Genomic DNA, 25,586 nt, shown 5'->3' on the forward strand with positions numbered 1-25,586 from the left:
ACTAAGCAGATCAGCCTGTCGTTGCAGAGCCGCAGTGCTTTGCTTTTACAGATTGTGTGCACTTGGAATCTGCCTACAAGGAGAGCATCCAGCCAGGGTTTCATTCCTTTGTCTGAACTGTTGGAAATTCCCAAAATATCACATATACTTATACTAAAGATAGGTAAAGAAGGTTACTATAGTAGAATTTATGGGGAAAAGCAAACAACCAAGGAAACAAACAGAAAGCAAGCCTCCGTCAGTTGGCGTGTGGCACAGAGGTGCTTAGCTTAGAGTGGCTTATGCAGACCCTGCGTGCCGCTGCGCTGTGTGTGGAAGCATCACAGCGTAGGTGCAGGCGTGCGTTTTCTGACTGTTCTCTATTATGCAACACATTTTTGTTCTCCTTTCCACAGTAAAAGTAGTGATGAATTGTCTATTTTGGATATTAGAAAACGAAGAGGGAAAATTTTGTTTGGAACTGAGAATGAAATTCTGAGTAGGCAGATTCCTAAGACACTGGGATAAAGCCCGTGACACAGCTTGTATGGTCTGTGTGTTCAGAGGCAGAAGAGGGGACCAGGCGGCACTTTTTTTGTGTGTGTGGGTGTTTTTTTTTTGTTTGTTTGTTTGAGATGGAGTCTCGCTCTGTTGTCCAGCTGAAGTGCCGTGGTGCGATTTTGGTTCACTGCAACCTCCTGCCTCAGCTTCCTGAGTAGCTGGGATTACTGGCTCACACCCCTGTGCCTGGCTAATTTTTGTATTTGTAGTAGAGATGGAGTTTCACCATGTTGGCCAGGCTGGACTTGAACTCCTGACCTCAGGTGATCTGCCAGCCTCGGCCTCCCAAAGTGCTGGGATTACAGGTGTGAGCCATGCGCCCGACCGGCTCTTTGTCTTAGTATTCTTTGTACTAGCCAGCCTGTTAGACAGATAATTGTGTGATATTTTTTTCTTTTTTTTTTTTCTTTTCAAGTTCTCAGTTCATTGCTGAATTCATTGTTCATCTTTTCCTTTGAAAGAGAAATCGCTGACTTTGATGAATATATGCCGGATATACTTTGTGTGTGTAAATGTTGCTGGCAGCAACATTTGGATCATTGGTCCAATAAAGCACCTGTGGCCCGGGCTGTGAGAGACAGTAGGCTGGAGCCTCTCTGTCTGTGCACCACATGTGTTGTCAGATTTAGATCAGTCTATAAAGGTGTCGTCTCATTTAGTACAATTATTTTGCTGAATACTTAGATTCATTGCCGAACTTGAGTTGGGAGAGTTTTACTTTTAAACACGAGACATCTTTTTAATGTTTTTAAACTTAGGCATTCAGGTATGTGTTGTCCTTTATCCTCCCTTTGTGCCTCGTGTCTTGTAGCCGGTGGAAGCACTTAAAGATGAGGCAAACGAGCTCTCTTCAGAGTACTAATGTGTTCATTTTTATCTGAATTGCCATCATGACTTCAAAATGAAATCATTAATAAAAAATGTTATTTAATCAATGGCAACTTTTTCACTGTAGTATCCCACGCAAGTAACCTTTGACAGCATCTAATCTGATGAACTGTCGTTAATTTTTCTGAAGATACGAACTTGCCCAGCAGCTCCAACAGCATCAGCAGGCAGCCTCGATAGACGATAGCACCGTGGACCAGCAGAGCATGCAGGCCTCCACTCAGATGCAGGTGGAAATCGAGAGCGACGAGCTGCCGCAGACGGCAGAGGTGGTCGCAGCAAACCCCGAGGCCATGCTGGACCTGGAGCCTCAGCACGTGGTGGGCACAGAGGAAGCAGGGCTGGGCCAGCAGTTGACAGATCAGCCCTTGGAAGCAGATGAAGGTAAACATTTCAGGATATTTAACTTTGAGTGATCCCAACAGAGTTTTACAGCCTTTCCCACTCATTGCAGTCCATTGATGTCTCCCGCGGATCACTGACTTTTAAAACAATTTGTGCTGTCTGTGAGAGAGATTGAATTTGAGTATTTGATATCATTTCATGTCCTCTTAAATTAGGTTTTTACTCTTCAATTTTATTAGATTTCTTAGGGGAAGTTCTTTTTTTTTAAACAAAAACAGAATGATCAGACTTCTTGTTAGGAAATATTCAAAATCTTATTAGGAAGTAGTTGAAATTTTAGGACTACAGCAAAATCTACCATCCTTATTTTGATATAGGTGCTTCCAATTTTTTTCCATACAAATATGCAGGTGTGTGTGTGTGTGTGTATGTGTGTGTGTGTGTGTTTGGTATGCATATATAATTATATAAATAAGGTTGGGTGTGGTGGCTCACGCCTGCAATCTCAGCACTTTGGGAGGCCAAGGCAGATGGATCACTTGAAGGCAGCAGTTCAAGACCAGCCTGGCTGTGGTGAAACCCTATCTGTACTAAAATTACAAAAATTAGCTGGGTGTGGTGGTGCATACCTGTAATCCCAGCTACGTAGGAGGCTGAGGCAAGAGAATTGCTTGAACCTGGGAGGTGGAGGTTGCAGTAAGCCGAGCTGGCGCCACTGCACTCCAGCCTGGACAATAGAGTGAGTGAGACTCCATCTCAAAAAAAAAAAAAAAAGAGTTGTACAAATAGGATCTTGCAGTGCATACTATTTTGTGACCTACTTTTATGCCCAGTATATTGAGAACATCTTTCAAGTGTACATCTGTGTGATCTTTAGTATTCTACAAAGTGCACTCCATGTAGATTTGAAGATTAATGTAGGTCAGTGAACTGTTGGTGACTGGTCTGCAGTGAGATTAGGCTCCTGAACCAGAATATAAAGTAGTACATCGCTTCCTTCATCAGTAAAGTTTGGCTACAAAAAACAATGTCAGGTCAACTGTAGACTGTGTGATTAGTGGCATAGCTGGCTTGCGTCTGGCACAGGCTTCTTATCTCACACAGGGATGTCAACAAACAATGTGCTGACCAGTTTACTGTTTTGTTTTATGGATGTCTCAAATGTATTTAGTCTTTGGGTAGGATTATACACTTATCCCCTGTGGTGCCTGCAACCATGCACACCCAAAAAGGTTCTAAACAATTATGGAATGTAATAGCATGTTAGAATATTGTTTAATGGAACAATGCCTAAGACAGATGCTAAAGGCTTTCAGGGATGATATTCTAGAAATGCAAAGAGAGGCCGGGCGCGGTGGCTCAAGCCTGTAATCCCAGCACTTTGGGAGGCCGAGACGGGCGGATCACGAGGTCAGGAGATCGAGACCATCCTGGCTAACACTGTGAAACCCCGTCTCTACTAAAAAATACAAAAAACTAGCCGGGCGAGGTGGCGGGCACCTGTAGTCCCAGCTACTCGGGAGGCTGAGGCAGGAGAATGGCGGGAACCCGGGGGGCGGAGCTTGCAGTGAGCTGAGATCCGGCCACTGCACTCCAGCCCGGGCGACAGAGCGAGACTCCGTCTCAAAAAAAAAAAAAAAAAAAAAGAAATGCAAAGAGAATGCTTTAAGCATATATATGTGTATAAATTATCCCTATTGTCTCTTCAAAATAAGGTGTCTGATATTTGAAAACTCGCCAAAGTGTACTTTTGGGCAGATTTGCAGATGTGAAATAACTTCCAAATGTATGAGTCCCCCTTTTTGCATCTCATCCTTAGATGGGTTTGTGGCTCCACAGGACCCTCTGCGAGGGCACATAGACCAGTTTGAAGAGCAGACCCCTGCCCAACAGTCCTTCGAACCGGCAGGGCTATCCCAAGGTCAGTGGTGGGTTTTCAATGAAATTTGTGAGTGTACCTCAGTTGAATTTAATTTTACGACAACCTTACATGTTTTCTCTTAAGGCCCTTCTAAAATGTATGGTTTCAAACCAAGTAACTTTTTCCGTGCATTGTAGATTTTTTTGTTGTTGATGCATACTATTTTGTGGTTTGCTCAGGTCTTCTGGAAAGTGACCTTTGCAGCCATTCTACATGTAGTTTCCAGCCGAGAAAAGGTGGCTGAGTAGAAATTAGAACTTTGTGGTGGCTGGTTCTGTAAAGCCTCTGCTGCTGTAATGTCTGCTGAGCACAGCCTCCCGCCTGTTAGCAAACAATGTTAAAGCTTGCTAATAACAGCTAGTCCTGATTCTAGTTCAGAAAATAGAAATGCCTCTTTAGACATCTTAAATTTATAAACCCTTTTTAAAAAACATTTTAGTGTAACTTTAATATTTTTGTAGAACTCCTCTTTTCTAATTTATTTCAGGTTTTACAGTGACTGACACGTACCATCAGCAGCCTCAGTTTCCACCTGTCCAACAGCTACAGGATTCCAGCACACTTGAGTCTCAGGCCCTCTCCACAAGCTTCCACCAGCAGAGCTTGCTGCAGGCTCCCAGCTCTGATGGGATGAATGTAGTGAGTATGGACAGAGGGGTGCATATGTGGCAGTATTTAGCAGATGCTATTTTATTCTTCACTGTGATTATTTAAAATTTCCTTAATGGAAATTTTAAGAGGTGTGCTCACTTCTTGTAACATTAAGGTTACTGCATTACCTGGGAAATCCTCAGTGTTAGTACATCGGGCTTTCTTTTTCCTTAAAACATTTTAATTTTACTTAAAGGTTTCCGTGCCATGGTGTGGCCTTGCATTTGGGATTAAAAGCTAAGAATTTACTAGAGTGTTAGGTAATAACATGTTGAAAGATACTATGTTGCTTTAGGCACAAAACCTAAACATTTTTAATTGTGGACTTTTAAACATGTTAGAAGGAGAATATAATGAATGCTGACATTAAAAAACATTTAAATGCATCATTTAAAATTTTATCTCTTACGCCTAGTTGGAGACATTTTAATTTTGGTTTTTATTTTCATTTTTCTGCTTTTGGAAATTTCTTAATAGTGATGAGAAATTATTGACCAATTGTTATCCCTCTTTAAAATCCACCATTGGTAGCTTTGCCCAAGTGGTAGGGCTGGATCCTCCCGTGAAAATTTCAGAACATTTTTCTCATAGCTAGAAACTACAAACTTGGCAGCAGATGCTGAATCTGGGAAGTGGAGAACGTACTTCTTAGCAGCTGCCTTTACTCCAGAACTCTCTAAATAAAACTGTGCAAACCCAGTTCTGTTGTTGTGGTTTATCTAAGTTGGTTTTGGAAGTCAGGTAAACAAATGAGACACAAGCCCTTGCTTATAGCAGCGTGCAGTTGCTGCACAGGGGTGGATGACTCCACTGTTCGCAGTCCGTCCTGTGACTCCAGGACTTCTGAAGGTCAGTGGAGCTTAACCCTCCGCTCAGTGTGAGCATGGGTCTATTATAGAGTGGTTAGAAAACATGGACCAGATTTTTGTTTCGTCCTTGCTGTGGTAGCATGGGTTGTAATGCCGCTGTCAGGAAGGGATGGGGTCAGTGTGACTGCTCTCAGCATGCGTGGTACCCTTCTTGGGGATGGAGAACATGTCCTTCCCACCCTCTGGTTTGTGTGACAAGAGGAGACAATATTATACTCTCTGAAGGTGGGATTTTATTCGCTGTCAGTAAGAGTAGAGCAGATGGAAGGGGAATCTCTTATTAAGATACATAAAATAATCAGTTTTATGGTTGATTAAGCTTTGTATTGAGGTAGGGAAATGGAAAATAAATAGATCTTCATTTAATAAAATCTGTATAAGTGATCTTTATTATTGCTCTGGCCCAAATGATTACAGTGGACTATTTGGGGTTTCTCCCTCTTAAATCCACAGTTTATGAATGTTCTTATCCTTAATTCTTAGCTGCTGAGTTGTTTTATGTTTATTCACAGATATTCAAGTAGTTTGCTTTATACTTCTCTTAAATTTTAGACAACTCGCTTGATTCAGGAGTCATCCCAAGAGGAACTGGACCTGCAGGCACAAGGTTCCCAGTTTCTGGAGGACAGTGAGGACCAGAGCAGGCGCTCTTACAGGTAGTTGTCTGCACAGACCAGCTCATGGTACTGCCGGCTCCCAGCGACGGATCCTGCAGCGACAGATGCTGCAGTGTGCTTGCCCTGCTCCAAGGGCTCTGCGATTTCATTCTCTCAGAACTGTTCAAAACAGTTCCATTGTCATCCATATTCTGTAAATAAGGGATCTGAGACTAAAGAGATTTACTTGCTAAACTTTTTACAGCAAATAAGCGAGCGGGCCAGGATTTGGATGCAGCAGTCTTCAGTTTGTCTGTTTGAAGTACTCTGCTATAGCTTCCCGTCACTGTTTTAAGTCATTATTATTCCATTTTCAGAAATTACTTAAATTTATATTGTGCCTTTTAGTTCAAGACTCTTCATGTGCTTTACATATGACAATCTGTGTACCAGGGTACAGCACAATTAGAAAGACGGCTTTTTAGATGTGTCCGTCCGCTGGCTCAGCAGTATATACCGAGCACCCTCTGTGCACAGTGTACAAGTAATTTTTGTATTTTTAGTTGAGACAGTGTTTCACCATGTTGGCCAGGCTGGTCTCGAACTCCTGACCTCAGGTGATCCACCTGCATCAGCCTTCCAAAGTGCTGAGATTACAGGCGTGAGCCACCGCCAAACCAGGTTTACAAGAGTGAATTTTCAAAATGTATTCAGACACTTCCAGCTTTTAGTTTCATTTGTACTTGAAAGTTACTTGCCTCTATGTGGGCACTCAGTCTTGACTTAGGTTCTAGTGTAGGGACATCTCTAACTTCTTACTGGATATTTAAACTTGAGAATGGACAAAAGAGACATACTAATGGAATAAGCTTTTAATAATATGTGAGTAGGAGTTTTGAAATTGATAATTATTTTAATCCTTAAGATAACATTAGTCTATTCAGTAACAACGGAAGGGGAAATAATACTGCATATTGATATATTATTCAGCATAACTCCAGTACACTCTGTTTTGTATTTCATAAACCAGAGGAGTACATGGATTGGCATTGACGAGTGACTAGATGCAGGAGTGATTCTGCCTCAGAGGCAATGGAAGGATTCACAGTGTCTAATGACTTAAAGAAAAGAGTGCATACATTTTCTTCCTGTTATGCTTAGTGAGAGTTTCTAATTAATCAAATGTTATGTCTGCTGGGGAGTTATGGGATTTACTGGTTTTTAAGTAATACATTTAAGATTATAAGTACTCTAAGCAGAATCTGGTCTAACAAATGATTGTCGGCAATATTTTCTAGTTTATAATTTCTTCAATGTTGGAGAGCGTACCTAGGTTCTGTAACAGTTGTGCATAAATGTTTCATGGTTGTCGGTGAAGCTTGTTTGCTTTCCTTCCCATCTCAGGTGCTGTATTTGTAATTGTGCTATGAATTAACGTGGTCTGGGTTCTGTGTGTTTGCAGGTGTGACTATTGCAACAAAGGCTTTAAGAAGTCCAGTCACCTAAAGCAGCACGTGCGGTCGCACACCGGGGAGAAGCCCTACAAGTGCAAACTCTGTGGACGTGGCTTTGTTTCCTCCGGGGTGCTCAAGTCTCACGAGAAGACACACACAGGTCATTGTCTGCCTTATACTTGGAGATTAGTCCTTTAAAGAAAAAAGCTTTATTGAGATGTAATCCATATACCATTCAATTAACCCACTGAAAATGCACAATTCAGTGATTTTTAGTATGTTCGTAGAGTTCTGCAGCCATCAAAACCGTAATTTTAGAACATTTTTATTACACACAAAAGAAACTCTGTACCCATTAACAGTCACTCCCCATTTCCCCTCAATGCCCAGAACCTCAGGCGCCCAGTATCTACCTCTGTCTTTAGAGGTTTGCTTGTTCTGGGTATTTTATAGAAATATGTGGCATTTTGTGTCTGCTGCTTTCATAGCACAGTGTGCTCAAGTTTCATCCGTGCTGTATAGGTGGATCAGAACCTCATTACTTTCCGTTGTAGGATATGCCACGTCTTATTGATCCATTCATCAGTTGATGGACATTGGGGTTATTTCCATATTTTGTTTATTGTAAGTAATCCTGCTGTGAACATTTGTATATAAGTTTTTGTGTGGACACGGGCTCATTGCTCTACCTAGGAGTGGAATTGTTTGGTCATATGTTAACTCTGTTAAAACATTTGAGTTTATGGAACGTTTTCCACTGTGGCTGTGGTATTTGACAGCCCACGGTAGGGTGGGAGGGCTCTGGTTTCCCCACATCCTCGCCAATGGCTATTATTGCTTCTCTCATGACCGGCCTTGTAGATGGTCATGAGCCTTCCCACGTGCCATTGTGGTTTTGCTTTGATTTGCATTTCTCTGATGGCTGATCAAGTTAAACATCTTTCACAGACACTGAGAAATGTCTGTTCTAATCTTATGCCCATTTTCAAATTGGATGATTTGCTTTATTGAGTTGTAAGAGGTTTTTATAGTCTGATTACTGGACTTTTATCAGATACATAGTGTCCAGTTAAAAATATTTTTAACATATTTTGTTATCTTTAATATATTCAGTATATTAATATCAGTGTATATTTTATATAAGGCTTTATTTGAAAATGAAGATATACTGCTTAGAAACATATAGCCAAGCAAAATAAGGAAAAGTTTTATTGACTGGTCCATAGGTTGATGACTGGGGAGTGGTTTTAGTGGTTATTGGAAAGATTGCTGGGAGTCATTTATGTGGTACTTTAAAGGACCAGAGAGCAATATATGACTTTTATAAGGAACAGTGGAAGAAAGACAGAAATAGGAAGAAAATAGCTGGTTACTTGGTTCTGTGTCATTGGTCCAGAGGAGAGAAGGCCTTCTATATGGGACTTTATTTGAAAATAAAGCTGTATAGAAGATTTATAGACTAGTTCTTAATGCCTAATATACCTCATGTGCGGTGGAAGTGATGAAAAGATGGTGGGAAAAAACATTTCTGGGGTAGAATCCACATGTTGCCAGTTTAAAGGTAAAAGACCGAAGTCAGAGAGGACTTGATTTGTTTTGGATATTGTGACTTCACAGAGCCTGCTGATTTCAGTAGACAAGGCAGTAAGATGTCCTGTGTTAACTTCCATGTTCTTAAAACAATCCCATTTCTAAAAATTGGAAACCCATACCAAATAAACTGTCTATAATTTTGTGATTTACTTTTTTTTAACCAAACTCTGCTAAGCCTCAGGATAATGTTGTGGCTTATTAAACATATCTTTGTTTGGTTTTGACTGCTTCTGGTTTTGCGGTAATGAAATAGGATTGGTTCCAGCCGTTTTTTCTCCGTTTCTGTGCTTGTAGGAGTGAAGGCGTTCAGCTGCAGCGTGTGCAATGCTTCCTTCACTACCAATGGCAGCCTCACCCGGCACATGGCCACACATATGAGCATGAAGCCTTATAAGTGTCCGTTTTGTGAAGAGGGTTTCCGAACGACAGTGCATTGTAAAAAGCACATGAAGAGACACCAAGCAGTCCCCTCTGCTGTGTCAGCCACTGGAGAGACAGAAGGAGGAGGTATTTTCCATTTGTTGATTCAAGGTGTATTAACCCAATGCTAATTTAGGAATAAATCCATTCACAAATCACCGTGAGCATTTTAACCTGGCTATGTACAGATTAAGTTCAGTAGCACCCTGAGTTTTTAATAGTTAATTTTATTTTCTGATTAGGAAAGCTGTACATGCTCTTGGAAGAAAAATTCGGAGGCGCAATGAAGAAAACATCTGCTCTTACAAATCACCACACGCTGAATCAGCATTTGCTCTCACACTGTGCTCTTCCTTTCATGCTTACGCGCACATGTTGTTAGAGACTTTAATGCTTTTTAACAAATATGGTATCTTGCTCTAAATAGTGTTGTAGTGTGCTTAATTTTCCATCTACTAAAGTTTATTATAGGCATATTTAATTTATTGAACACAGATCTACATCAGTTCAGATGACTCCATGGAATTCCATCATATTTTATTATATAATTTTCTGTTGATGGATTGATGGATGTGTAGCTAGTATCTGGTCTTTCACTGAAATGGTAATGGTAGCATTTATGGAGTACTGTAACCTTCGCAAAACCTGTGGTTACCATTACATTGTCTCATGTAATAGACACAACACACTGCATAGTTAGAGGGATTAATCTCATTTTGTACACTAGCCAGCAAAACATTAGACAAGTTAATTCTCCCAAGTCCCATACCAAGCGAAAAAATGCTAAGTATTATTCTTGTGATTATACTTTTTGTGCTTATAAGACAACTTCTTTTTAGTAAGTTCCACAATGAAATTAGAGTTAAGAATGAAGCACATTTTATATTTTGACACATTGTGCCAGCACACAGATTGCCGTTTTAAAATCCATGTTAGTTCTGATACTCTTGGAGGTCATGGCTGGTCTGAGTGTATGTGTGGGCCTGGGCTCTTGCCTGTGCTGCGGCCATCCTGTCCTGGCACAGTTGGTGTGCAATGTTGTCAGTGAATCTTGTGTCAGTGGCTGTGTGGAGACAGGGCTGCTAAATGGGGACTGTCATCAGAGGTCAGACCTGCTGGTGGCCTATCATCCTCTCTCAAGGTGCTGCCCCCTCTGTCTGCTTTGCCACCATCTGACCAAAAGATCACAGTGAGACCATCCGGGGTCCCCGGTGGGTTATGGTAGTCTACCTTTCTCTTCTGTTTTGAGGAATAAGTCTGTAAAACTTGCCTAAACTCCCTCAAAGTAACAAAAACTGTGACTTAACCATTGCCAGAGCCACTGTGCACCTCATTTCTTTAGTAGATAATTCTGGAATAAAAGTTTCTGGCCTGTTATACTGAGATAGTTCAAACTCTTTAGTCCGATGATACTTGTTAAAGCCTTTCTTTCCATTTTAAAAATTCTGTCGTTAGATTTCATAAAGTATAAAAAGAAAATGGCCCTTTCCTTCAAATGAGTTAAAGGCTATAGGACATACAGGCATTATTTCTAGAACCCTGTCATTTGGAGAGTGTTAATTTATCAGCCAAATACAAATAATCTCTAAGCCTCTTTACATATTCCTTCCCATCAATTAATAAAGCTTCTAATGCTACTGAATTCTAGCATCAATTTGGGGGTTCTCTTTGGGCTTCATCTCACTGCTACATATTTATTTAGATTCACCTTTATATGTCTTATGTTCCTTGGATCATTGTGGGGGAAACTGCAGATGAACTCTTGTCCATAGGAGAAAAGTCACGTGTTAAATTGCATTGTTTTGCCCAAACCTAGAGACTTAGATAGGGGTTAAATTCCCTCCCATTTATTGCGACGTTAGCCTGCTTCTAACACTTGCTGTCTATTTCATGCTGTCTGTCTATCGTGCTTAATTTTGTTGTTCTGTCTCTCTCCAGCCTGTGCTATACTGATTGTGTTCTCAGTTCCTTAAAGAATGTTAATAGAGTTACCTCCTTATTTCCTCATGAGTGTTGGTGGGGCTGCTATCTATAAGCTACCCTCAGATCATTCCAAGCTTTATTGGTATAATGTGGAATTTTAGTTTGTTGTATCTTTTTCTGGAATTTCTACGAGATGGACATTGAATCCACTGGCTTTATCCTCCATGACTTTCTCCCTCAACCCACACCCTCGCTGTCCTTTGCTCCCCTCTCTATCTTCTCCCCTCCGCACCCCGCACCCATCTCTCATCTTTTTTTCCTTTTATATGGTAAGAAAAATTATCTAGTCGGTTTTTAAATTTACTTATTTGGTGAATTAATCACTGTTCACTTTGCAATTTAGTGTTTCTGTTGAGTTGTAAGTTTTTTTCAGTCAGTCGTACAATAATGACTTCCCTGCTCCCAGCCAAACTTTTTTTCCTCTCTGTTATTCTTTTTTTAATCATTTGGAATGTATCCTTATTTTTCATTTAGGAATAAATACTTACGCGTATAGTTCTCTTTCAGTATCAGCTGAGGATTGGTTCCTTGACTCCTGAGGACACCAAAATCTGCAGATGCTGAAGTTCTTGATATCAAACAGCACAGTATCTGCATGTAACCTACACGCATCCTCTTGTGTACTTTCAACCATCTCTAGATCACTTATAATACCGAATATAATATAAATGCTGTGTAAATAGTTTCGGGTTCTTTGAGAGACAGGGCCTCACTCTGTCACCCAGGCGGGAGTACAATAGCTTAATGGTAATTTACTGCAGCCTTGAACTCCTGGGTTCAAGCAATCCTCCCACCTCAGGCTCCTGAGTAGCTGGGGCTACAGGCTCACCACCATGCCTGGCTAATTAAAAAAACATTTTTTTGTAGAGACGGGATCTTGCTCTGTTGCCTAGGCAGTCTTGAACTTCTGTACCAAGCCCCAACTTGGCCTACCAATGTGCTGGGGCTACAGGTGCATTCCACCATGCCTGGTTAATTTTTAAATTTTTGGTAAAGATGGAGTCTTGGTGTGTGACTCAGGCTGGTCTCACACTCCTGGCCTGAAGCAATCTTTCCATCTCAGCTTCCCAAAGCAGTGGGATTACAGGCGTGAGCCACTGCACCTGGTTGTAAATAGCCATCATAGCATATTGTTTACTGAATAATAACAAGAGAAAAAATATCTGTGAGTATTTTCTAACTGCAGTTGGTTGAATCTATGGATGTGGAAGGCACAGATACAGAGGGCCAACCATATATATATATATATATATATATATATATATATTTTTTTTTTTTTTTTTTTTTTTTTTTTTTTTTTTTTGAGACAGAGTCTCGCTCTGTCACCCAGGCTGGAGTGCAGTGGCCGGATCTCAGCTCACTGCAAGCTCCGCCTCCCGGGTTCACGCCATTCTCCTGCCTCAGCCTCCCGAGTAGCTGGGACTACAGGGGCCGCCACCTCGCCCGGCTAGTTTTTTTTGTATTTTTAGTAGAGATGGGGTTTCACCGTGTTAGTCAGGATGGTCTCGATCTCCTGACCTCGTGATCCGCCCGTCTCGGCCTCCCAAAGTGCTGGGATTACAGGCTTGAGCCACCGCGCCCGGCTCATATATATTTTTAAAGTTTTATTTTCTTCTTTATAGTAATTGTTTTTAGTTGGGGACCATTTGCTAATTTATTAATTTGGTCTCCCATTTTTGGGCTTCTGATTTTTAAAAATCCCAGGGTAATTCATTTTTTGCCGTTATTAATAAATTAGTATCTGTATTTATGAGTACCAGTAGCTTGTGTGGACACTATCAGCCTCAAAGCTTACTCCTGAATTTGCAGGGAGGGGTAGAAGCAGGTCTTTAATCCGAGCGTCTTCCTAATGTTGGTCATCGCTCTCCTAAGGGAAGCCCTTGACTTGGTTTTTTTTTGGTTACATAATATTTGTACATATTTATGATGCACGTGTGATAATTTATTTCAAGTATAGAATATGGAATGATCAAATCAGAGTACTTGGGGTATTCATCACCTTAAGTATTTATCAGTTTCTAAATGGGAACATTTCAAGTTCTCTCCTGTAGCTGCTTTGAAATATACATTGTCTTTAACTGTATCATCCTACTCTGCTATCAGACATTAGAGATTATTCCTTCTATCTAAGTGGATGTTTTCACCTCCTCACCAACCTCTGTTCATCCTCTGCCCCCTACTTTCCAGTACACTTGGCTGTTTTCTTTCCATGACCTAAGTTTCTCAATGGAGGTGGGAAAATATGGCAACTCTCTACCATCATAAAAATAGCTTGGTTGAGTTATTGATTTTCATTACATACATACCTATTTAGTTTTAATTGTCTTGCTAATAACCTAAGTTTTCTTCATTAGATTTTTGATCCCTTTTCCTTGATTTTGTTTAGACATTTGTATGGAGGAGGAGGAAGAACATTCTGACAGAAATGCATCACGGAAGTCTCGTCCTGAGGTCATCACTTTCACAGAGGAAGAGACAGCCCAGTTAGCCAAGATCCGGCCTCAGGAGAGCGCCACGGTGTCAGAGAAGGTCCTGGTGCAGTCCGCGGCAGAAAAGGACCGCATCAGCGAGCTGAGGGACAAGCAGGCGGAGCTGCAGGACGAGCCCAAGCATGCCAACTGCTGCACATACTGCCCCAAGAGCTTCAAGAAGCCCAGCGACCTGGTGAGGTGAGGGCATGGCTACGCTGCACGGGTTCTGCTCTGAAGACTGGAGGTGCAGGCAGCTGCTCCTTTGGTGACTTTCACTGCAGCAGGGCCATTAGTTTCTCAACCTGGTATCTCCTGAGTGATGGCAGCTTGCTTACTAGAGTGTATGGTTTTAAGCTTGAATTAGTTCTCTGTAGTAAGCTTGTTCAGAATATTAATTAGACAGTCTGTTTTCAGCTGTGCACGGTGGCTCACACCTGTAATCCCAGCACTTTGGGAGGCCGAGGCAGGAGGGTCACCTGAGGTCGGGAGTTTGAGACCAGCCTGACCAACATGGAGAAACCCAGTCTCTACTAAAAAATATAAAATTAGCTGGGCGTAGTGGTGGGTGCCAGTAATCCCAGCTACTCAGGAGCCTGAGACAGGAGAATCACTTGAACCCGAGAGGTGGAGGTTGCAGTGAGTTGAGATCATGCCATTGCATTCCAGCCTGGGCAACAAGAATGAAACTCCATCTCAAAAAAAAAAAAAAAAAAGAAAGTCTGTCTTCTCTGTAGATTGCTTATGCTTGTTTCTGTGTGGTTGTCATAGTAGTAAACAATGAAAACAAATCTATCCATTGAGGAAGGCAGGGCTCTAAGGTTTGTGGACAGGCAGAGGAGCAGCAGGCACCCTCCTGCCTGATGCCTGCCAGTCAGTGTGAGGAGCGGGACACAGTCACGTGACAGGAGGGAGACTCATTGGCAGTTGGCCAAACAGCAGTGGCTGCTACATGAGATCGAGTTTAGCAGAACCATGAAGAATCTGGAAACCAAGACCCATGGTAAAGAACAGAAGGGGCTCTCAGAATGTCCTTCCTTTCTGGAGAAAGGAAGACCAAAGTATCAGCGTTCTCCTAAAGAATCAGAAGAGTTTCTGTATATAAGGGGGATGCTTATGTTTTGCTCTAGGAGATAGAACTAATTATTCAGCAACTTAGTAAAACAAACTGCAAAGATTTTAACATTGCAGGATGTTTCAGAAAACCAAAGAGGGTGTGTTCCTTGTACTCTTTATTCTACAGCGGGCAGCAGCAGGTGCTGCAGGGAAAGGGTAGGTGGTTTCAAGGAACTGCTGGGTTGGCATTGCCACCCTAGTGAGCACACACCTTGACTGCTGGCCTTTGTGTTTTGACCACAGCAGGACGGCGGGGTATGTTCAGCTAGAGAGTGACAACAAGGGAGGTGACTGGAGAAGAAAGAGAGCCCAGGTCTCACTGGGTGGTGCAGCCACGGGACCCTTGAATAGCAAGCTCTCGAGCCATGTAGTAAAGTTCCAGGGTAGGATCTAAGTTGATGGTGTGATCTGAGGTTGGGAATAAGACATAGAAAGTTAAACTGAGGAGAGGAGGAGCTAAGGGGTTCTGATGGAAAACTTGGGATGTTTATAAGAAGGAGTCCAGTCTGGCCAGCAGTTGTATGTGGACTAGAGGAACTCGTGAACTAACCGATAGAGAGATAGTTTTCCAGTAGGGGTTAGTGGTGGAGTCATAGATGAGAAAGTCAGGCCTGGCAAGGGTGTCATGTGGAGGTGTTGAGACAGCACTTTGTGACCTGCCTGTGGGTGGGGCGTTCCAGCCAATTAGCAGAGACAAGATGCCACCAAGGTGACATGAAGTGCTAAACGTGTCTCCATCGACTGTAGCTAAAGACCAGAAGAGTGGGACGTTCTTTTTTTTTTTTTTTTTTTTTGAGACAGAGTCTCGCTCTGTCACCCAGGCTGGAGTTCAGTGGTGTGATCTTGGCTCACTGCTAACTCCAAGAGCGGGACATTCTTAGAGCTGCGTTTTCTTCTTCTTGTCCTAGCCTTCGTTTTAAAAAAGTTCAAGGTTCAGACTCTGAGTGAGTAAATGTGATGATAAACAAAAAATGGTACTGAAGGGTGTCCTATTCTCCAGAGATAACCACTGTTAACAGTTTTTTAAGTTTTTTTTTTTTTTTTTTTTTTTTTTTTTTTTTCAGAAATGTCTGGACATACACCAATGTTAAGTTGTACGATTCTGGTTTTTAAATTTTTACATATCAATGAATCATAGATATTTTTCTTTGTCAGTATCTATAAACCTATTTCATTCTTTTTAATGGCAATGCAGGGTTCTGTCGCATGGGCATACCAAATTAATTTTACCAGACCCCTCCTGACGAACACTGAATTTCTATGTGTGATGACTGGCAGGGCGCTGCCATGATTGTCTTCTGTGAGCCTGTATGCCTCTGACGGCTCAGTGAGGGTAGAGTCTGGCAAAGGCCACCAGAGGGCCTTGTGCCTCTGTCTTTCGGAGACTCCGGGTGCCTGTTTTACAGCTCCAGCCAACAGGATGTCATTTTCATTTGCTCTTCTTTGGTTCTAAGTGTGGTTGAACAGCTTTGCATATGTTTTTCGACTGTTTGTATTTCTTCTGTAAGCTCTCTGTGCATTGCCCACTTTTCTACTCTGATATTGTTTGGGATTTCCTGCTGATTTGTCAGAGTTCTTGGGTTTTTTAAGGAAATTGTTTTCTTTCTTTTTTTCTTTTTTTGAGACAGTCTCACTTTGTCGCCCAGGCTGAAGTGCAGTGGCGTGATCAGGGCTCACTATAACCTCTGCCTCTTGGGTTCAAGTGATTCTCCTGTCTTAGCCTTCTGAGTAGCTGGGATTACAGGCGCCTGCCACCACGGCCCGCTAATTTTTGTATTTTCAGTAGAGACGGGATTTTACCATGTTGGCCAGGATGGTCTTGAACTCCCTACCTCAGATGATCTGCCCGCCTCAACCTCCCACAGTGTCGGGATTACAGGTGTGAGCCACTGCTCCCCTCCCTACGGAAATTATCTCTATTATTATTTGTCTTGCAAATATTTTCGTTGTTATTTGGATTTGTTTATGGTGTTTTTTGTTTGGAGTGAAGCTTAAAGTTTTTCTTGGCCAAACTTAATCAAAACGTAGTAACACCTAATTTTAATTTATATAGTTATAAATTTCAAATCATGAAGTCGTTTGTCAATGCGTCTATAATTAACGCTTTTTGGATAGGCATGTTCGAATCCATACTGGAGAAAAGCCATACAAATGTGATGAATGTGGAAAGAGTTTTACTGTGAAATCCACTCTCGATTGCCATGTGAAGACTCACACAGGTAAGGAACACATTCCTGTGTCATTGGTAGAGGTCTTAGGTAGCATTTCGTATGTTTTGTTCCTATGTATTTTGCATACATAATACTTTCCAAATTATAGAAAGCTTAAAAACGAAGCACCATGAAGAAAGTGATATGAAAGATTTTTTTATTCGTGACACAGGGAAAACTGTCCAAATGACACTAAGAAAAAGATGGATTCGGTCTCAAAAGTTGCATTTTTCCTAAAAATTGTCACGTACTCTTACTCATGCCTAAATAACTTTGTTAAAAAGATCACCTCTTAGTCTCATTTAAGCCAAAGAGATTTAGTATGTTGAGGTTTTGTAAAAACTGGCACTTAGCAAATCTGATGGCAGTTATCATTTCATAATTATTTTTATGTGGGGGGAAAATCTTGCAAAGGGAGAAGTGAATGTCCAGTTTTCCTGGCCTTTTTCTCATCTTCATCTTGTCTGCGCCTTTGCTTCTGGAGTTCTGCATAGTGCATCCTAGCGGTGGTGAGGCCGGCTCTGCCTCTGCCTGCTTGGGAATCCTGTAGTCCTCCTGTGAGCTCTGTGGTCCTAGACAAGGTTCTCCTCTCAGCCACAGGTTTCTCCTGCAGAAGATGGGGCTAATAGTTGTACCTCTGTCTTTGGGAGTTCAGACATTTAAATAGCTTTAAGTATTAAGACATTTAAATAGCTGGGAAAAGTGTTTGGCCTTAGGTAAATGCTCAGGAGTGGATTGGCCTGTGGTAAACGCACAGTGAATGCAGAGCTGTTGTTATAATGATTCATAGAATTATGATTATCAGACCAATTTATATTCTTCATTGTTGGTTATAAGCAGAATTCAACCAACAAGAACAAATGGACTTTCACACATTTACCTGACCCTGTGATTCTTTTCTGATGGGTTAATGTTTGGAGCTAGATAAACAGATCCCTGAGCTTGTTTATATGACTGTCCTGTGTGCAGTTTTTCTGTTGTTCTTTAGGCTCCCTGTATTTGTCTCTCTTGTGTAATGCAATAAACTTTTTGCGGATATGGAGGGCCCGGCCTCACTTACCTTTGTGCCCCCAGGCCTAGGGCATGGCCTGTCATGCAGCAGGTGCCCAGTGATATCCACGATGACTTGGTGCACGCTGCTTCATCATTTCCTTGGTTTTGGAGTTCAGCGTAGGCTACGTGGATAAGGACTAGAAATGGAAGTCTCTGGATAAATACCTTTTAGTGCCTCTTTCTCCATTCTGAAGTAGATGTGTGATTTCTGAGGAACCCAGGGTGGCATTGGGATAGTAGATTGCTCTAGTCCCTTTGTGGATCCTAGTGTGCGCCATGCTGTAAAAATTAGCATTTGTTCCTGAACCAGTAAAGGGGAAAAGCCAGCCAGCAAGTTTTTCAGCTCCCAGAGGCTCTTGGAGGGTGGAGCCTATGCTCGTGGTGTTCTGAGCCTTCGTGGCCTTAGATATACCCAGTAATCATGAACAGAGCCTCAGGAACTAGATACATGATACTAGGCACACAGCTCTTTGACCGTAGAATAGAACTTTCCTTTGCACGTTCTCCCAATGTGATGCTTACCTGTGCTGGCATTTTGGTTGCTCCTGTTTGGCAGAAGAGAAGATAGAGAGATGCTGAGATGTTAAAGTACCATTTGTAAAATTAAAGAAAAGTGACAGTAATTCAGAGCTGGGCTGTTAAGTCATACCACCCATTAGCTTCTGATAAATATAAATCAAATATTCCAGTCAAGGTTCAGAATAACGCAGTGGTTTAGAAACACTATAAAGCTCAAAGGGTTGTGAAAATGCTGAATTCAAGTTGTAAATAATATACTGTTAAATTCCTGCAACAATTGCCTGTGACATCCATAACATCTTATAGGTGAAAGGGATTCTCATTAAAGCACTTCCATCCACTGATTCAACATATTTACATCCAGATTGACAGCTGAGTGGGGTGGGTGTGAGTGTCTCAGCTGCCATTGCCTCTGCTGATTCTTGGCTGGGCTTTTCTCAGGTCAGAAGCTCTTCAGCTGTCACGTCTGCAGCAACGCCTTCTCCACGAAGGGAAGTCTGAAGGTCCACATGCGTCTGCACACGGGAGCCAAGCCCTTCAAATGCCCGCACTGCGAGCTGCGTTTCCGTACCTCGGGTAGAAGGAAGACACACATGCAGTTTCATTATAAACCAGACCCAAAGAAGGCCAGAAAGCCTGTGACTCGAAGCTCGTCGGAAGGATTGCAGCCCGTAAACCTCCTCAACTCCTCCTCTACTGACCCTAATGTATTTATCATGAACAACTCTGTTCTAACAGGACAGTTGGATCAGAATCTGCTGCAACCAGGACTGGTGGGCCAAGCTATTCTCCCTGCCTCCGTGTCAGGTAAACAGTGAGCCGGGGGAATGGGAACGGCACAGTGATTAAACTGTTCTGCGCTGCTTCTGTCTGTTCCCACAGTAGAAGAGACGTTGTTTACTGTAGCACCATGTTTCCCTTCTTTGAGCCTTTCCCTTATAAGGCATTCGGAAAAATGGGCATTCCATCTTGCAGACATCGCCCGTTTCCATTTCCCGTTCTGTCTTCCATGACAGCTGCTTTTTTACACTAAGCACTTTGTTTAGCTTTTGTTTTTAGTGGGTGTAAACTTGTTTTTCCTCAGTTGGCATTCTCATAAATTTAGGAGGGAGAAGTGTAATTTCTAAATACTCGTTAGCATTGGTTTTGATACAGTGCAGTTTTCCATTTGTTCTTGGGTCACATAGTGCTTGAGAAGTGTGACGTTTTAGCTAGCTGTGTTGACTTGTGTACCTGCCAGTAGATGCAGCAGTTGTACGTGGCAGTCAGATGTCCTGTGTGCCCTTCTTTCTGTTTCTGTGACTCATGGCACCGTTGCAGCCTGATCACCACTCAGTAGTAGTGGTTGTTTTGAACCTTCGGCTAATCAGTGGAATCTTTTTCAGCTACTTTTCTGATATATTTAAAGTGGGTAATATGAGTATCTATTTCACAGAGTCGTTCTGGGGTGATTAGATGGTGTATGTGTATATGGTAGAAAGTAGGTTTCTGGGGTGATTAGACAGTGTCTGTGAATGGTATAAAGTGTATCTATTTCACAGAGTTGCTCTGGGATGATTATACAGTGTATGTGTATATGGTATAAAGTAGGTTTCTGGGGTGATTACACAGTGTATGTGTATATGGTGTAAAGGAGGTTTCTGGGATGACTAGACAGTGTATGTGTGTATACGGTATAAAGTAGGTTTCTGGGGTGATTAGACAGTGTATGTGTATATGGTATAAAGGAGGTTTCTGGGGTGATTAGACAGTGTGTGTATATATGGTATAATGGGTGATTAGACAGTTTATGTGTGTATATGGTATAATGGATGATTAGACAGTGTATGTGTGTATATGGTAGAAAGTAGGTTTCTGGGATGATTAGACAGTGTGTGTATATAGTATAAAGTATGTTTCTGGAGTGATTAGACAGTGTGTGTATATAGTATAAAGGGTGATTAGACAGTGTGTGTGTATATGGTATAAAGGGTGATTAGGCAGTGTATGTGTGTATATGGTATAAAGAATGTTGGCCGGGCGCGGTGGCTCAAGCCTGTAGTCCCAGCACTTTGGGAGGCCGAGATGGGCGGATCACGAGGTCAGGAGATCGAGACCATCCTGGCAAACACGGTGAAACCCCGTCTCTACTAAAAAAAAAAAAAATACAAAAAACTAGCCGGGCGAGGTGGCGGGCGCCTATAGTCCCAGCTACGAGGGAGGCTGAGGCAGGAGAATGGCATCAACCCAGGAGGCGGAGCTTGCAGTGAGCTGAGATCTGGCCACTGCACTCCAGCCTGGGCGACAGAGCGAGACTCTGTCTCAAAAAAAAAAAAAAAAAAAAAAAGAGTGTTTAGTGTATGTGTGTATATGGTGTAAAGGGTGATTAGATTGTGTGTATGGTATAAAGGGTAATTAGACAGTATGTGTGTGTATGGTATAAAGGGTGATTAGACAGTGTATGTGTGTATATGGTATAAAGGGTAATTAGACAGTGTGTGTGTATGTGGTATAAAGGGTGATTAGACAGTGTATGTGTGTATATGGTATAAAGCGTGGTTAGACAGCATATGTGTGTATGTGATATAAAGTAGGTGTTGGTATTCCACAACAAGATTGTATTGACATAATGTGTACAACTTATGTATTTAAAAATCCCTATGTAAAAAATGAATTACTTTAGTTTTAAGAAGCATTCACAATATTCATTCATTCTCCCTTTCTCTTTCTCTGGCCAGCTGGGGGTGACCTGACTGTGTCTCTGACAGATGGGAGCCTGGCTACCCTAGAAGGCATCCAGTTACAGTTGGCTGCTAACTTGGTTGGACCAAATGTACAGATTTCTGGAATCGATGCTGCCAGCATTAATAACATTACGTTGCAGGTATGACACCTTCCATGGTCTCCTGTGCTGTAATTCTCTTGGCATCACACAGAAGCATGAAGTTTTCATTACAAGTACCTGTGCTGCTTTTCAGATTGATCCGAGCATTCTGCAGCAGACGCTACAGCAGGGCAACCTGTTGGCTCAGCAGCTCACGGGGGAGCCTGGCCTGGCCCCACAGAATGGCTCTCTCCAGACGTCGGACAGCACAGTCCCTGCCAGTGTTGTCATCCAGCCCATCTCAGGCCTGTCCTTACAGCCCACAGTGACCTCTGCAAACCTGACCATAGGCCCACTGTCTGAGCAGGATTCAGTGCTGACCACTAACAGCAGTGGTAAGAGCCACTCACTTTTGCTTATTTTGACAGCTGGAGTTTCAGTTTCTTGCTTGCGATCACATATTTGGTTTTAGGATGTTATGTCATTTTCTTCTCTTTGTAGAAGAGAATAAATCAGATGTCCTGAGAATAAAATAAGCTTTTCTTATACTTAATGATATGTGTTTAGTATATGCTCTTAATTACTACTACCTTCATTTAATCACTCTTTTCATCCTGGCTTCATTTCATCGCAAGGCTTTCTTTTTAGATGAAGGAATTAGAGATGACTGATGCTTTGTTTTCTATCTTTCTCTTATTGAAATATTTAATAACAGTTTAACTAAAATATTTTTAATATAAAAACAGGGGAAATTGATTTTTTTGAAGCTCAACTTTGTTTTGCCTTCTAATGACAATCAGGGACCCAAGACCTCACTCAAGTGATGACTTCGCAAGGTCTGGTGTCCCCCTCCGGCGGTCCCCACGAGATCACCTTGACCATCAACAACTCCAGCCTGAGCCAGGTCCTAGCACAGGCCGCTGGGCCTACTGCCACATCTTCCTCGGGGTCTCCACAGGAAATTACCCTGACTATCTCCGGTTAGTAAGTTATTATTTTAAACATCCTTTCACCCTGAAATTTAAGTACTGTATATCTTGCTATCTCTTTTCCTACAATACTCTGCTGTGCATAAAGCCTCTGCTCAATACGTATTTGTAATTTATGGGAGAAGTTGAAGTTTAGTGAAAATAATGTGTTCTAATTCAGATCTGATACCAGAAATGAAAAATTATAGTTTCTCATGTCATTTCCAGTTTGAGTACAGTCAGTTATTTAATTCATTCATTTATTGACTCATTTTTAGAGAATAAGTTCTTTTTGTTTGGCAAAGAGCAGAAAGCATAGCTTTGTGGTTCTCACTCATGCTTCATGAAACTGGTATAAACTTTACATTACGGCGTTATAGATCCCCATGGCACTCTCTTTACCGTATGTCTTCAGAATTCTACTAGGATTATATAGAAAAATTGAAACATGGGAGAACATTGAAAAATAGATAAACGGGTAGGAAATACCCTTTGGCAGTAAAGCCCACCTAAAATTGGCAATCTAATTCTTTCCGCCAGTCACCAGGCTGACTCATTCCCTGTTTCAGGGCTATGCTGCTCCTATTCTGACTTTTCTCCTTGTGTGCCTTCCTTGGTCCTTATGTATCATTAATTCCCATAGCGTGTTCGGATCTCAGTGAGCATTGAACATACTTTCCTGGTGTGCTTCGCTCACGTGACTCTGAACTATAAACTCTCTGTATTAACTAAGAGTCATTTGTTAATTCAACAACTTTTATAGCCCTTACTAAGTGCTAGATATTATTTTAGTAACTTCCACAGATATTAACTCATTCAGTATTAATTTATTTAAGACTTGTAACCTGATGATGACGTTAACAAAGACATTTTGCTAGGAATCAAAACACCCTCCGTGGAGATCTGAGGTGACAGGGGGAAGCAGCCGCACTTCCCTGAAACACAGCTGTGGAGAAGGACAGCATTCTAGATGGACTCAACCATGAAGGGCAGGATTTCTGCTGTTTCAGAGATATTTCTGCAGAAATTAATTTCAGAACTGAAAGAAAAGGTATTCATAAGAAAACCAGAAGCTTTCTTTTTCAGGAAGATGTCTTTATTTCTTTTAATATATTAGTGAGAAATTTGAGGAACTATTTTTAGGTACAGCTTTGCTTTTGAATGAAATGCAGTGGTTTTTAGATGCTGTTGGAAAGCGAAAATTAACATTGAATTTTATATAATTCAGTAACCTTCTTCCTTTTAAAATTACATTTATATCTGAAGGAAAGCTGTTTGGTTGATCCAGTTAACTTTCTCGAATACACTTAGTATAAAAAGCATTGTGCCAGGTCCTATCAAAACCACATAGTGCATGGTTCTTGTTCAGAGTTAAGAAAATGCATTCTTCAGTTTGTGGATTGTGCCTCTGTTCTTCCCGTGTTTTATTATTGGCCATTTGGTTATTTTGTTAGTATATTTGAAAGTATAGATGAATATAACTATTTTTTTAAGAATTTGGCTTCAGCTATTCTAGGAGAAAACCTTAAAAGAATTAATGAAATAAGTTTGGTTTCAACTTTGGGCTTAAGATTGTTTTTTCTGACTTCTGATGGATAATGAGAATTGACTATACAATTCCTTATCCCATTTTGAAAGGGCTGCAAAAAGCATTTAATTTATGGTAACCTGTTAAAAGCATCTAGATATTCCATAGAAATTTTCAAAGATTTCGTAGTATGTTCTTTTTTCCATTAACACATAGGAGTATAAATGCATACAAGTACTAGAGAATGCACGTATCACTTCAGCTAGGTTTTGCAGACTTTAGGCAGTTCATGAGTCCTAGAATTCAGAAGGTTATACGTTGAGTAAAAGGCAAAGACAGTCCTTTGCCTCCCGGAATTACCCTGTCCAGATACAATGAAAGTCCTTGTACCTGATGTTTTCAAAAGCCCAGTTATTAATAAAAAGGTATATAAAATTTGGGAACTAAACAAGTGACACCTGCGTACTTTAGAGGTTCATCCCCGGATCTTTTGAATATGGGTTTGCTTAGGTGATAATACCTTTTCTACTTTTTAAAATTTTTGCCTGTACTCATGTTCATCATGCAGTTTCATTTCCTGTTTCTATTTCTTCAGCATGGCATGAGAATGTAGGTCACTATAAAGCAATCATAGTGCAGTATACTTTTGTCTTTGGAATCTTTTTCTCTCTGATTTTGTGTAGTTGTCTTGCCTATGCCTATTTTGACAGCAGAATGTTTAAAGTGTCTTCTCTTTACCAGGTCTTTCCAAGGCATTCAATTGGTTTTCCATTGGAATTCCAATAGGTTTTATTCTCATATTCATTTCTAGTTGCCATACTATATAATTTCATTATATCATTACAGTAGCTGATGAAGCTAGCATTAGTGGGTTTTGAATCAAGCAAATGTGTTTTAGTAGGAATGTATTGCAGGCATGTTAGTGTGTACTTGAGAGCATTCAGAACACACAGGATAGGAACACAGCACACCGGAAACTGCAGCATCATGGGCTTGGCAAGCCTGCCCAGTGGAGGGCAGGGAGGGGAGATTCTGTTATTGCCTGGTGATGCCCCTCAGATCCTTTTAACGTGTTTTTGCTATACTTGGGCAGTGCACTATATTTGGAAATATTTTCAATTCATTGACAGTTTTATTCAACAAAGTGTGTGATTTTTAGGGCCTAAATACTGAGTTAAAGTAGAACTCATAAGAAGTATTTTTAAAATACTTCACAGCTTAAAAAGTGTGAACAAATACTGTCATTTAGGGAAACGCATTTTTGTAGTTTCATTTTCGTTTTTCCATAAATTTTACTGAAATGAAAATGAAAGCTTTGAGGATACAATTATATGTTTAACACACTTGCCAATACACATCTGAGAATGTTGTTTTCAGGTATCACAATATTAATTTCCATTTAGGTCAAGAACTTATTCAACACAATTCTAAAGGAAATAGTGAACTATTAATAAACGGGAGCATAAGATTGTTAGCACCTGAAATCAATAATCAGTGTACAAGTGCTACCCTAACAATAAGCAATGATCAGCTTCTCTCAGAGTACAACATTGAACTCTTCAGGTACGCCGCACAAGAGTTAGCCAAGAGACACATTATAAGAGGTCGTAGCTGAAGAGCTCAGCCCACAGTAACTGAGGAGGTAAACTGTCCTGTAGCAC

General features: G+C 41.2%; 1 protein-coding gene across 3 annotated transcripts in view; it reads left to right on the plus strand.

The window, feature by feature from the left end:
* ZNF236 (zinc finger protein 236) overlaps nucleotides 1-25,586 on the plus strand; it is a 146,736-nt gene that overhangs the window by 83,672 nt on the left and 37,478 nt on the right. For all 3 annotated transcript variants that reach the window (XM_030925730.1, XM_030925732.1, XM_030925731.1), the window contains exons 14-25: nucleotides 1,559-1,812; nucleotides 3,593-3,694; nucleotides 4,182-4,333; nucleotides 5,767-5,870; nucleotides 7,273-7,424; nucleotides 9,152-9,364; nucleotides 13,647-13,929; nucleotides 16,960-17,063; nucleotides 19,068-19,433; nucleotides 21,344-21,489; nucleotides 21,584-21,824; nucleotides 22,230-22,409. In XM_030925730.1, the coding sequence (XP_030781590.1) occupies nucleotides 1,559-1,812; nucleotides 3,593-3,694; nucleotides 4,182-4,333; nucleotides 5,767-5,870; nucleotides 7,273-7,424; nucleotides 9,152-9,364; nucleotides 13,647-13,929; nucleotides 16,960-17,063; nucleotides 19,068-19,433; nucleotides 21,344-21,489; nucleotides 21,584-21,824; nucleotides 22,230-22,409 (2,297 nt within the window). The remainder of the gene's footprint in view (nucleotides 1-1,558; nucleotides 1,813-3,592; nucleotides 3,695-4,181; nucleotides 4,334-5,766; nucleotides 5,871-7,272; nucleotides 7,425-9,151; nucleotides 9,365-13,646; nucleotides 13,930-16,959; nucleotides 17,064-19,067; nucleotides 19,434-21,343; nucleotides 21,490-21,583; nucleotides 21,825-22,229; nucleotides 22,410-25,586) is intronic.

Source organism: Rhinopithecus roxellana, chromosome 21 (genome assembly GCF_007565055.1).
Source record: "Rhinopithecus roxellana isolate Shanxi Qingling chromosome 21, ASM756505v1, whole genome shotgun sequence".
Classification (NCBI taxonomy): Eukaryota; Metazoa; Chordata; class Mammalia; order Primates; family Cercopithecidae; genus Rhinopithecus; species Rhinopithecus roxellana.